The sequence below is a fragment of the Salmo salar genome, chromosome ssa22 (assembly GCF_905237065.1).
Source record: "Salmo salar chromosome ssa22, Ssal_v3.1, whole genome shotgun sequence".
Taxonomy (NCBI): Eukaryota; Metazoa; Chordata; class Actinopteri; order Salmoniformes; family Salmonidae; genus Salmo; species Salmo salar.
The window spans coordinates 30986204-31000819 of NC_059463.1; the positions used below are offsets into that span (position 1 = coordinate 30986204).

Genomic DNA, 14616 nt, shown 5'->3' on the forward strand with positions numbered 1-14616 from the left:
CTGTCTAAGGTATTGACATTAGGGAGAGGCATGTGTAGCTGAGTGATCATAGGGTCCAATGAGCAGCAATAGGTGAGTCAGGGAGCCGTTCGGTAGTCGCTACTACGCTAGGCGAGCTGGAGACACGGCGATTCAGAAAGCTAGCGGGCCGGGGTTAGCAGATTGGTCTTCGACAACGTCGCAATGGAAAAGCCTGTTGAAACCTCCTCGGACGATTACATCGGCAGACCAGTCGTGATGGATCGGCGGGGCTCCGTGTCGGCAATAAAGGGTCCAGGCCAGTTGGCAAAAGAGGTATTGTAGCCCAAGAATTAGCTGGTAGACCTCTTCGGCTAGCCGGGAGATGGGCCTAGCTCGAGGCTTGCTCAAGGCTAACTGGTGCTTGCTTCGGGACAGAGGCGTTAGCCAGCAGTAGCCACTCATGTTGCAGCTAGCTAGCTGCGATTATCCGGTGTAATGGTCCAGAGCTTGCGGTAGAATCCGGTGATGTGGTAGAGAAAAAGCAGTCCGATATGCTCTGGGTTGATATCGTGTTGTGCAGACTGGCAGGTATTGACCGAGCTGAAACTGGCTGCTGTCCGAGGTAATGGTGAAGACCGCTAGCAGTGGCTGACTGACTATTAGTTAGTTAGCTGGCTAGCTTCTGATGGGGGTTCCGGTTCTAAAGTATAAAAATAGCAGATCCGTACCACATTGGGTGAGGCGGGTTGCAGGAAAGTATATTCAGTCCGTAGATGGAAAGTGAGATTAGAATATATATGAAATATATACGATAAAAACGAGGAAACCGACTATTTACACGGGACAAGACGGGACAAGACAAACACACGTCCGACTGCTACGCCATCTTGTTTAAAGTATATAATGTTTACATATCTTGCATTACTCAAGTGGCATTATTAAAGTGACTAGTGATCCATTTATTAAAGTGGCCAATGATTTCAAGTCTGTATGTGGGCATCAGCCTCTCTGTGTTAGTGATGGCTGTTTAACAGTCTGATGGCCTTGAGATAGAAGCTCTCTCGGTTCCAGCTTTGATGCACCTGTACTGACCTCACCTTCTGGATGGAAGCGGGGTAAACAGGCATTGGCTCGGGTGGTTGTTGTCCTTGATGATCTTTTTGGCCTTCCTGTGACATCGGGTGCTGTAGGTGTCCTGGAGGGCAGGTAGTTTGCCCCCGGTGATGCGTTGTGCAGACCCTACAACTGGGCGGTGCAGTTGCCATATCAGGCAATGATAAAGACAACATGATGCTCTTAATTGTGCATCTGTAAAAGTTTGTGAAGGTTTTAGGTGACAAGCCAAATTTCTTCAGCCTCCTGAGGTTGAAGAGGCGCTGTTGCGCCTTCACCACACTGTCTGTATGGGTGGACCATTTCAGTTTGTCCGTGATGTGTACGCCGAGGAACTTAAAACTTTCTACCTTCTCCGCTGCTGTCCCGTCGATGTTTATAGGGGGGTGTTCCCTCTGCTGTTTCCTGAAGTCCACAATCATCTCCTTTCTTTTGTTGATGTTGAGTGAGAGGTTGTTTTTCTGACACCACACTCCGAGTGCCCTCACCTCCTTCCCTGTAGGCTGTCTCGTCATCGTTGGAAATCACATAATTTCACAAATAGTATCATCTTTACTCATTCATTTTAGATGTAAGTCTCATAACTGAGGCTATTATATAAACAGCGTTATGGTAATGTGGCCATATTGTCTCTCATGAGTTTCACAAAATTGTACCAAACAGACCAGTTTGTAGCTGGATTCTTCACCGATCTTTTATACATTCTCCAGAACATAAATATTGTTCGGACCTCCAGTTCTGTGAGGTGGAAGAAATTCCTTTGTTCTCTCTATGAAACTCACTCTTTCTATACTGTCTGGCCCTGAGGCAGGATTCTCCTCCAGGAATTTACGACCTCTCTGACCAGAGCAGCCTGAGTGTAACAGAGAGAGAGGTAGGGAGATGGTGCAGAGGGAGGGGGGAATAGTGCTCGCTGTACCCAAAGAGGGCAATGTCATGACAGTGTTTGCAAATGTTTGTTTGAGAGTGTGTGAGTGTGCTGCTATGCATATGTGATAGTGAGCATGGCCCAGGACGGCTGCAGTGGGGAAATTGTGTTATTGCTGTAGAGGCACACTGAGACAACCTTCTGGGAAGAGTAGGTCGGCTTTTCAGGTTGAAAAAATCATGACATCTCCATGAGGTTGTGCCAGTGTGAGCTAGGACAGTCTCTCTCTCCCTCCTCTTCTGGCCTCTCTTCCCACTCCCTCTTTATCTCACAATCTCCCTTATCTCTTCCCTCTCTCTGTTCACCCAGCCGCTGGATGTCCTTTATTCTTTAACAGAACCAGCACATGTCTAGCAAATATCCAGACCAATGAGGTGCACATAGGCCATGAATCACACGGAGGAGATTGTCTGGTGATAGTAATACCGTCAACACAGTGCCGAGGTGAAGGCTGCTGCTTCCTACAGGAATATTTATGAGCCTATAAAAACACCTGCTGCTGCTGTTGATCATTTTTGCTCATCTTGTACAAATGCAGTTTGAAAATGATTTTCATGCAGCATTAATCAATGGAATTGATCAAATGGAATAGATAAGATACTTCACACGGTGTCATCAAATACAGTGCCTTCGAAAAGTATTCAGACCCCTTGACTTTTTCCACATATTGTTAAGTTACAGCCTTATTCTAAAATGTATTAAATTGTTTTTTTTCTACACACAGTACCCCATAATGACAAAGCAATTTTTGTAATTTTTTTGTTGCTAATTTAAGTATTCAGACTCTTTACTCAGTACTTTGTTGAATCACCTTTGGCAGCGATTACAGCCTCAAGCCTTCTTGGGTATGACGCTACACGCTTGGCACACCTGTATTTGGGGAGTTTCTCCCATTCTTCTCTGCAGATCCTCTCAAGCTCTGTCAGTTTGGATGGGGAGCATTGCTGCACAGCTATTTTCAGGTCTCTCTAGAGATGTTCAATCGGGTTCAAGTACAGGCTCTGGCTGGGCCACTCAAGGACATTCAGAGACTTCTCCCGAAGCCACGCCTGCATTGTCTTGGCTGAGTGCTTACAGTTGTTGTCCTGTTGGAAGGTGAAACTTCGCCCCAGTCTGAGGTCATGAGCGCTCTAGAGCAGGTTCAAGGATCTCTCTGTACTTTGCTCCGTTCATCTTTGCTTCAATTAAGACTTGTCACCCAGTCCCTGACGCTGAAAAACATCCCCACAGCATGATGCTGCCACCACCATGCTTCACTGTAGGGATGGTGCCATGTTTCCTCCAGATGTGACGCTTGGCATTCAGGCCAAAGAGTTCAATCTTGGTTTCATCAAACCAGAGAATCTTGTTTCTCATGGTCTGAGAGTCTTTAGGTGCCCTTTGGCAAACTCCAAGCGGGTTGTCATGTACTTTTTACTGAGGAGTAGCTTCTGTCTGGCCACTTTACCATAAAGGCCTGACTGGTGGAGTGCTGTAGAGATGGTTGTCCTTCTGGAAGGTTATCGCATCTCCACAGAGGAACTCTGGAGCTCTATCAGAGTGACCATTGGGTTCTTGATCACCTCCCTGACCAAGGCCCTTCTCCCCTGATTGCTCAGTTTGGCCGGGCGGCCAACTCTAGGAAGAGTTTTGTTGGTTCCAAACTTCTTCCATTTAAGAATGCTGGTGGCCACTGTGTTCTTGGGGACCTTCAAAGCTGCAGAAAAGTTTTGGTACCCTTCCCCAGATCTGTGCTTCGACACAATCCTGTCTCGGAGCTCTACGGACAATTCCTTCGACCTCATGGCTTAGTGTATGCTCTGAAATGCACTGTCAACTGTGGGGCCTTATATAGACAGGTGTGTGCCTTTCCAAATCATGTCCAATCAATTGAAGTTACCACAGGTGGAATCAAGTTGTAGAAACATCTCAATGATGATCAATGGAAACAGGATGCACCTGAGCTCAATTTCGAGTCTCATAGCAAAATGTCTGAATACTTATGTAAATAAGGTATTTCCTTTTCTTTTCATATATATATATATATATATATACATTTGCATTTTTTTTAACTGTACTCTTTCCTCTAATATTGCACTGGGGAAATTTCCCAAACCAACCAAGTGTAAATGACCACTCCAGAGATGTCTAGTATTAATGTAATAAAGAGTTCTGCAACACTCTCTGCTCCTGTACTTTTACTCACATTGCTGTGTTTTGATACTGAGCCGTGGACATGGTGCTCGGCTGTGTTTTTGTCTTCTTACCTTTAGGCACTCTGTTCTTCCACTGTGCTGGGTTTCTTTCTGTGTTCAGAATACATGAGAGCTGAAAAGCCTGCTATCTATCCCTCTTTCCACACTCAGGCTGTGTATTACCATTGCTCTAGAGTGAACCACTTTCCAAGTACTCCTCTCTATAGCAGACTCTTCCAATGCAAATCCTCTCCCTGCCTGCTTCCTAATTTTCGTAATTAAATACAGAGCTCTCTCACTGAGGAGGAGACTCAGCGTGTCGGGAATAGTATGAGCTGCATGTCTAACATGTTTAAGTCAGCTAGGCTGCAGTACAAAGTGAATATGGAACTGGATTAGAAGTTAATCAATAATACCTATGTGTGTTATACAGAGGTGATTCAAGGCATGTAAACCGTGTGAAAGATATTTCTTGCCCAATACATAGGAGTATTCTGCTTGAAGTGTAATTGATTTCTATGTCTACCAGACTGACAGATCAGTCATTTGCCCAAAAGTTTAGAGTTGCCTCTGAGAAAATTCATCAAAATGCTGGAGATGTGAGGGATGGGTGAATCATGTCATTCCCCAAAGCACTGGCCACAATCTGTTATAGGTATCACTCAAATGGGCTTGACAGCATTCACATATTTGAGTGGTGGGGAAGTCTGATAATGATAAGTAAGTCAGATAAATGGTTTTAATCAATTCCCACAACATCACTGAATCCTTGACATGGCCTTTGGGTTATGCTTTATCTCCTCCTCTGGGACTGTGTATGGATTTGATAAAAACAGGGAAAAGATGCATGGGGAAGAGACTTCAGAAGCGTGATGAAAGAAAAACAAAATCTTGATGGGAAATGATCTAATAATTTTGACAAATGCATATTTAGTTGCAAAGTAGACTTGTATAAACGTATACCATTTTCTTTTGATGCTGATCTTAAGTTTTTCCATTCCAAGTCACAGTAAGCTCAGTAGTGTGTCCATGTGTGGACTTAGCTAGGTGACACTTTAATGTGTCTGCTACGCATGTCCTATGCCTACACCATCAGCCGCGGCTCTGCGTATTCTGCACCAATTTTATTTTATTTCTCTCATCTCACTCTTATGATTATAGTGTTTTTGAAAAAGTGAAATCTGTCAAGTGAGTCGAAGTGCTAAGGCATTGTTTATTGCCATTCCTGGACTGCATTTATATGCCTTGTCAATGATGTAAGGGCTGCATAAATCCCATTTAAAATCAGTGTTGTATGACAATTGAGCAAATTTAAGGTTGTTGGTAGTGCTAATCTAGGAAGTTATTTTTTTTAAATGAAAGGTAGAAGTTGTACTTTTAGTTACCACTTAAGTGTGTCCTCCCATTCTCCTAGGAGAGAGAGAACAGGCTGCTGCCAGCTGTCTGTACATGTGTTTTAAAAGCCTGTCGAGGTGGGTTAGGGAAGAAGAGGTTTTTGGAGAATGTTTCATGGCAATAGTAACTAGAGTTCCTAGTCAGGGAATCTCTAGTGAGCCAGGCAGGAAGCCTCCAGGGTAGCATACTTTTAAAATATTAACCATTCAGCACACAGACAGAGGACTCCTCATCTGTGTCTTTTAACAGTTTCTATGGAAAACATGCATAAAACATAACTATTTTGAATATGGTTTGCCTGCCACCTCTTGTACAAAGAAGAGGTGATTTTAGTTACATATTACTGTAAAAGTGTTGCAGTATGTCCTGTGACAATATAAGTCACCATACAGTATATGACATTCTGAGGTTTAGAGTCTAGACCCTATCCATGGATAATTTTTGTTGTTTTTTTACCTTTATTTAACTAGGCAAGTCAGTTTAGAACAAATTCTTATTTTCAATGACGGCCTAGCAACAGTGGGTTAACTGCCTTGTTCAGGGGCAGAACAACAGATTTGTACCTTGTCAGCTCAGGGATTTGAACTTGCAACCTTTCAGTTAGCTAGCCCAACACTCTATAACCACTAGACTACGCTGCCGCCCAGATCATCAACTAGATTCAGTCGCAGGCCGATTTTCTCTTGAGTGGATGGTCAGGGGGCTGGGACATAATAATAAATAGATTGCAAATTGACCACAAGAAGCCCAAACAGATATACCATTTGACTAAAATGGTACATTTGTATACAATCACATATAGTCCCTTCAGAAAGTATTCAGACCCCTTGACTTTTTCCAAATGTTGTTACGTTACAGCCTTATTCTAAAATTGATTAAATTCACATTTTTCCTCATCAATCTACACACAATACACTATAATGACAAAATGAAAACAGGATTTTAGAAATTTTGTCAAATTTATAGAATAAAAAAAATGAAATGCCTTATTTACATACGTGTTCAGACATTTTGCTATGAGAGTCGAAATTGAGCTCAGGTGCATCCTGTTTCCATTAATTATTCTTGAGATGTTTCTACAACTTGATTGGAGTCCACCTGTGGTAAATTCAATTGATTGGACATGATTTGGAAAGGCACACACCTGTTTATATAAGGTCCCACAGTTGACAGTGCTTGTCAGAGCAAAAACTAAGCCATGAGTTTGAAGGAATTGACCATAGAGCTCCGAGATAGGATTGTGTCGAAGCACAGCTCTGGGGAAGGGTACCAAAACATTTCTGCAGCTTTGAAGGTCCCCAAGAACCATCATTCTTAAATGTAAGAAGTTTGTAACCACAAAGACTTTTCCGAGAGCTGGCCACCTGGCCAAACTGAGCAATCGGGGGAAAAGGGCCTTGGTCAGGGAGGTGACCAAGAACCTGATGGTCACTCTGACAGAGCTCCACAGTTCCTCTGTGGAGATGGGAGAACCTTCCAGAAGGTCCAGAAGGCCACTCCTCAGTAAACGGCACATGACAGCGCACTTGGAGTTTGACAAAAGTCACCTAAAGACTATCAGACCATGATAAATAAGATTCTTTGGTCTGATGAAACCAAGATTGAATTATTTGGCCTGAATGCCAAGCATCATGTCTGGAGGAAATCTGGCACCATCCATACGGTGAAGCAATGGTGGTGGCAGCATCATGCTGTGGTGAAGTTTTTCAGCGTCAGGGACTGGGAGACTAGTCAGGATCGAGGGAAAGATGAATGGAGCAATGTACAGAGAGATCCTTGATGAAAACCTGCTACAGAGCGCTCAGGACCTCAGACTGGAGCGAATGTATACCTTCCAACAGGACAGCGACCCTAAGCACACAGCCAAGACAACGCAGGAGTGGCTTCGGGAGAAGTCTCTGAATGTCCTTGAGTGGCCCAGCCAGAGCCCGGACTTGAACCCGATCAAACATCTCTAGAGAGACCTGAAAATAGCTGTGCAGCGACAGTCCCCATCCAACCTAAGGATCTGCAGAGAAGAATGGGAGAAACTCCCCAAATACAGGTGTGCCAAGCTTGTAGCATAATACCCAAGAAGACTCGAGGCTGTAATCGCTGCCAACGGTGCTTCAAGAAAGTACTGAGTAAAGGGTCTGAATACTTATGTAAATGTGTTATTTCCAGTGTATTTTTTACAAAGTTCTGAAAACCTGATTTTGTTATGTCATTATGGGGTATTGTGTGTAGATTGATGAGGACAAAAAAATATTTTATACATTTTAGGATAGGCCTGTAACGTAACAAAATGTGGAAGAAGTCAAGGGGCCTTAATACTTTCCGAATGCACTGTATGTCTCTATTATTTTTGGGAATGCTTCGGAACAGATTTCACAATTTAGAGTCACTTGGAGCTGATTTACTGGTGTTTTTACAGTCTTATGTCATAATTATTTTAACCGGGGGGGATTAACAGTCATCCAGGCACATCACATCAGATTTTTCCTGACTTCTCCCAATGTTTGGCTTCATTTTCAGTCACACATTTTTTTTTACAAGCGAAATCATTTAATATTTTATTAATATGATGGACAGAATGAATTAGATATCTCATAGAGGTATTGGTCAAATTATGTTCTATACATGACCATACATATATTCTTTTTTTTAATGGCCCAGTGTGGTCAAAAAAACAGATTTTCTTGTTTTATATATATTTCCACACTATGAGGTTGGAATAATACTGTGAAATTGTGAAAATAATGATAATGCCTTTTTAGTGTAAGAGCTGTTTCAAAAGACCGCCTGAAATTTCAGCCTGTTTTGGTGGGATGGAATTTGTTCTGCTTGGTGACATCACCAGACGGTAAATTAGTTACTCGATTAATAAGGAGAGTTCAAAACCGCTCTGCCAAACACAGCTAGTTTTTAGTTTTCCCTTCCCAACTCAGACCACTCCTGGACAGTTCTAGAAAAAGAAATTCTGGAGAAATTGCTCCTTGCTAAGAAGCTATTTTTGTTTATTTTTGACCATTTTAATTGGAAACAATCACAGTAAGGTACTTCATAGTTACCCAGAAATTATTTGATATTGAGATAAAAATGGCTGCATTGGATTAAAGAAATGGTTTATTGGAATTCAGGATGTTGTGCTGTGAGAGTGGGGCTGTGAGACCCTGAATTAAAGGAGAATAAATGTGGTGTGGCATCCTTTGGAGTGATCAGGCCAGTCTCTCCTTAGTCTTCCAGAGAAATGCCTCAAGCTAAAGTCAGTGAGCAGCTTCTACTGCACCACGTCATTGGTCACTGACAAAACCCATTGCAGACAGGGAAAAATACAACATTTCAGGCTTTTTTGATTCTATGATGTATTCTCACCCCCTCTGTCTGTCTTTCTATGTGTATTTCTTGATAGTGAAATGGAATCTATAAATAATTTAAATCGGGGATGGGCAAATGGTGGCCATTTTTTAAGCCCACGCATCGCAGTCGGAACTCAGTTGGGGTCTCAACTTACTGTTGAGAGATAGAATAACAGAATACACAAGGTGTAATTTCTAAATGTTGTTGTGTATAAGCAGTTTTTCTCTTGTTATGTCAGTCACTAACCACATTTCCATCCAAAGTTTTTATGTGAGAAGTCATACCATATCAACAAACATTATGACAGCTGTGATGGAAACAGGAAGTTTCAGTCCAAATTTATAAAATCCGACAGATCATTTATTCGTTCCACATGGTGGGATCTTTTTGTGTCGGCAAAACTAATTCTGCGAGAAATGGCGGTGGAAACGGTTTTATGTGCGAATATTTATATAATAACACGATGACATGACATTTGGAAAGTTTACCGACAAATTAGCTGTTTCCATCAGGCCTTTCGTGAAATGTTTTATCCAACGTACTTTACGCAACATTTTTGTTTCATAGAAACCTGGTTAGAAACTCAATTAGCTCATGTCAGCAAAAACATTTTAGATGGGTCAATTAGTCTAGCCAGCTATGTAAACTTGTAGTAATCATGGTCGAATTACCGACTGGGAGGTCCATATTCATTCTGTTAGTCACTCTCACTCACACATCATTTTAAAAACTGCAAACATTTCTATCCCCCCTATGGCAAAATGTGTAGGATTGTATGAAATTAGTTTAAAAAATATATTCTCCACCCCTGTGGCAAATTGTGTAGAATTGCAGCAAACTTACTTTGAAACTGCAACATTTTCTCTATGCCCCATGGCAAAATATGTAGAATTTGGGGGAAATTAGCCTTAAAATGTTTTTCTTGCAAGCCAATGAATCATCAGATATTGCATGGTTTTATTAGTGGACGTTGTCGACAGTGTGGTAGATCAGATATGACAGATCTGGGTTGTAGTCTATGTGGGCATCCCTGGAGTCCGTGGCAAGCCCAGGATGTTGTCAGACAATCAGCAGAAAGGAGAGTTGTGAAACACACTGCTGGGACCTCAGAGAGCGATGAGAGGCTGCAGATTGAAGTGAGACTGATTGTCCCTTTAGGCCAAACTGTTAGTGAGATTACTGTATTCTGTATCTGATGTAGATCATTTCACCACTTGAGTTATAAAGAAATGACCCACAAGCAATATCTGTTTTGATTTAATAAAATATCAGAACTCCCAATAATTCATTCAGTGAATTGTTTTACATGTATAACAGTTATAAGTACTATACTTTACCAGTACTATTACTAGGGTATAATGTAAAGACTTAGCACTATTCCATCTGGATCTCTGAAGCGTTACAGATTGCATGAAATGTAAAGGTAATTTCCGATTGAGACGAAATATGCAGTGGTCACCTTGAACGCAGTCTTCGCTAACACGGGACCATTGCCTTTCAATTTAAATCAAGCAGTAACGCTTAACTTCCGCATTACAGATCGAACAAAGCCCCTACAGTATTGTTTAAATCTTGATCATGCTCTCATAGTACCTATCTCTCTTTCTCTCCAGGTGGCCAACCTCCTTCGTCTCTTCCAGATCCCTCAGATCAGCTACGCCTCCACCAGCGCCAAGCTCAGTGACAAGAGCCGCTATGACTACTTTGCCCGCACGGTGCCCCCTGACTTCTATCAGGCCAAGGCCATGGCAGAGATCCTGCGCTTCTTCAACTGGACCTATGTGTCAACCGTAGCATCGGAGGGCGACTACGGCGAGACGGGCATCGACGCCTTCCAGCAGGAGGCCCGCGCCCGCCAGATCTGTATCGCCACCTCAGCCAAGGTCAGCCGCTCGATGAACCGCTACAGCTATGACCAGGTGATCCATTCGCTGCGGCAGAAGTCCAATGCCAAAGTGGTCATTCTCTTCACACGCAGCGAGGACGCCCGGGAGCTGCTGGTTGCAGCCAACCGATTGAACGCGTCCTTCACCTGGGTGGCCAGCGATGGCTGGGGGGCGCAGGAGATCGTGGTGAGGGGCAGCGAGGCTGTGGCGGACGGGGCCTTCACCATCGAGCTGGCCTCCTACCCCATCCCCCAGTTTGCTGAGTACTTCACGGGCCTGAATCCCTACAACAACACACGTAACCCCTGGTTCAGGGAGTTCTGGGAGAATAGATTCCAATGTAGCCTCCATGACCTGGGCTGTGGGAAGCACTCTCTGCGGGATGGCCTGTTTGAGCAGGAGTCCAAGATCATGTTTGTGGTGAACGCTGTCTATGCCATGGCACATGCCCTGCATAACATGAGGCAGTCGCTGTGCCCCAACTCCACCACCAAGATCTGTGACGCTCTGAAGCCAGGCAACGGCAAGAGGTTCTACAGGGAGTATATCCTGAAGACCAAGTTTGACGGTGAGTTTGAAGATTGATGAGTATGGCTACATCACTATACATTATGTAACAGATGTGATCGTTAACATGTTGACCAAACCGGACGTGCGGGTGCTCCTGCGTGCGCATGTTGATTTTGTACCGCCACACCAGACACGATCAGGACACGCAGGTTGAAATATCAAAACAAACTATGAACAAATTAAATTAATTTGTGGACAGGTCAAAAAGCATTAAACATTTATGGCAATTTAGCTAGCTAGCTTGCTGTTGCTAGCTAATTTGTCCCGGGATATAAACATTGGGTTGTTATTTTACCTGAAATGCACAAGGTCCTCTTCTCCGACAATTAATCCACAGAATAAACAGTAAACTGAATTCCTTTCGTCATCTCTCCTCCTTCCTCAGGCCTCTTTTTTACTTCTTTGGACTTTATATGGCGGTTGGCAACCAACTTTACAGTGCATTACTACAACCGACTGGAGTGTGGACATCAGTTCATCTTTCAATCACCCACATGGGTATATGCTCATAAACACCAATGAGGAGATGGGAGAGGCCGGACTTGCAGGAATGCCAGCCAATGGTCCCAGTTGATCTGATGTTTACTCTCTGACAATAGACACAAAGAAAACACACTAGATGTGCAGGACAGAAGTCTGTTGATGGCTGTAGATTTGTCTACAACATGGAAAAAACTGTGTATTAGCAGGGGCTAATGTGACCATTATATTTCAGGCATGCTAACTATCTCACTTGTACAGCAATCATACATACAAAAGCACATCACAGGAAGCCCCCAATATCTAACAGCTACCATACACATATATACACATATATACATATATATATATACACTGCTCAAAAAAATAAAGGGAACACTTAAACAACATAATGTAACTCCAAGTCAATCACACTTCTGTGAAATCAAACTGTCCACTTAGGAAGCAACACTGATTGACAATAAATTTCACATGCTGTTGTGCAAATGGAATAGACAACAGGTGGAAATTATAGGCAATTAGCAAGACACCCACAATAAAGGAGTGGTTCTGCAGGTGGGGACCACAGGCCACTTCTCAGTTCCTATGCTTCCTGGCTAATGTTTTGGTCACTTTTGAATGCTGGCGGTGCTTTCACTCTAGTGGTAGCATGAGACGGAGTCTACAACCCACACAAGTGGCTCAGGTAGTGCAGCTCATCCAGGATGGCACATCAATGCGAGCTGTGGCAAGAAGGTTTGCTGTGTCTGTCAGCGTAGTGTCCAGAGCATGGAGGCGCTACCAAGAGACAGGCCAGTACATCAGGAGATGTGGAGGAGGCCGTAGGAGGGCAACAACCCAGCAGCAGGACCGCTACCTCTGCCTTTGTGCAAGGAGGAGCAGGAGAAGCACTGCCAGAGCCCTGCAAAATGACCTCCAGCAGGCCACAAATGTGCATGTGTCTGCTCAAACGGTCAGAAACAGACTCCATAAGGGTGGTATGAGGGCCCGACATCCACAGGTGGGGGTTGTGCTTACAGCCCAACACAGTGCAGGACGTTTGGCATTTGCCAGAGAACACCAAGATTGGCAAATTCGCCACTGGCGCCCTGTGCTCTTCACAGATGAAAGCAGGTTCACACTGAGCACATGTGACAGACGTGACAGAGTCTGGAGACGCCGTGGAGAACGTTCTGCTGCCTGCAACATCCTCCAGCATGACCGGTTTGGCGGTGGGTCAGTCATGGTGTGGGGTGGGGTGGCATTTCTTTGGGGGGCCGCACAGCCCTCCATTTGCTCGCCAGAGGTAGCCTGACTGCCATTAGGTACCGAGATGAGATACTCAGACCCCTTGTGAGACCATATGCTGGTGCGGTTGGCCCTGGGTTCCTCCTAATGCAAGACAATGCTAGACCTCATGTGGCTGGAGTGTGTCAGCAGTTCCTGCAAGAGGAAGGCATTGATGCTATAGACTGGCCTGCCCGTTCCCCAGACCTGAATCCAATTGAGCACATCTGGGACATCATGTCTTGCTCCATCCACCAACGCCACGTTGCACCACAGACTGTCCAGGAGTTGGCGGATGCTTTACTCCAGGTCTGGGAGGAGATCCCTCAGGAGACCATTCGCCACCTCATCAGGAGCATGCCCAGGCATTGTAGGGAGGTCATACACACTACTGAGCCTCATTTTGACTTGTTTTAAGGACATTACATCAAAGTTGGATCAGCCTGTAGTGTGGTTTTCCACTTTAATTTTGAGTGTGAATCCAAATCCAGACCTCCATGGGTTGATAAATTAGATTTCCATTGATTATTTTTGTGTGATTTTGTCAGCACATTCAACTATGTAAAGAAAAAAGTATTTAATAAGATTATTTATTTAGTTCAGATCTAGGATGTGTTGTTTAAGTGTTCCCTTTATTTTTTTGAGCAGTATATATACACAGTACCAGTCAAAAGTTGTAAACACCTATTCATTCAAGGGTTTTTCTTTCTTTTTTACTATTTTCTACATTGTAGAATAATAGTGAAGACATCAAAACTGCGAAATAACACATGGAATCATGTAGTAACCAAAAAAGTATTAAACAAATCTAAATATATTTAGATTTGAGGTTCTTCAAAGTAGCCACCCTTTGCATTCCAGGTGAAGCTGGTGAGAGAATGTCAAGAGTGTGCAAATCTGTCGTCAAGGCAAAGGGTATTTTCATTTGTTTAACACTCATGAGACATTTTCATCATAGCGCTTGATGGTTTTTGTGACTGCACTTCAGGAAACTTTCAAAGTTCTTGACATTTTCCGGAATGAGTGACCTTCATGTCTTAAAGCAATGATGGACTGTTGTTTATCTTTGCTTATTTGAGCTGTTCTTGCCATAATATGGACTTGGTCTTTTACCAAATATATTCTGTGTACCACCACTACCTTATCACAACACAACTGATTGGCTCAAATGCATTAAGAAGGAATGAAATTCCACAAATTAACTTCTGTCACAAAAAGTGCCGTGTTGAATTGACCAAACTGCAGCGGGTATGTGGATACTCATTCTTTTAATGAAAAAAACACAACGCATCCACAGGAAAAACCAAACAATAAACGATACTCACGACCAAACAGTGTGGCAGGCTAAACAAGCAGTGCTCACAAACAATTACCCACAAACACACCCTACTAATATAGGACTCCCAATCAAAGGCAACTCAACACACCTGCCTTCAATTGGGAGTCCAATCCCAATTAACTCTACATAGAAAACAAACCTAGAACCTATACCCACAACTAACTA

The 14616-nt window shown here is 43.4% G+C and overlaps 1 protein-coding gene across 1 annotated transcript in view; it reads left to right on the top strand.

Moving 5' to 3' along the window:
- Positions 1–14616, top strand: part of LOC106583186 (metabotropic glutamate receptor 2) — a 97455-nt gene that overhangs the window by 55407 nt on the left and 27432 nt on the right. Inside the window, exon 3 of the mRNA XM_014167087.2 lies at positions 10524–11364. Coding sequence (XP_014022562.2) covers positions 10524–11364 — 841 coding nt within the window. The remainder of the gene's footprint in view (positions 1–10523; positions 11365–14616) is intronic.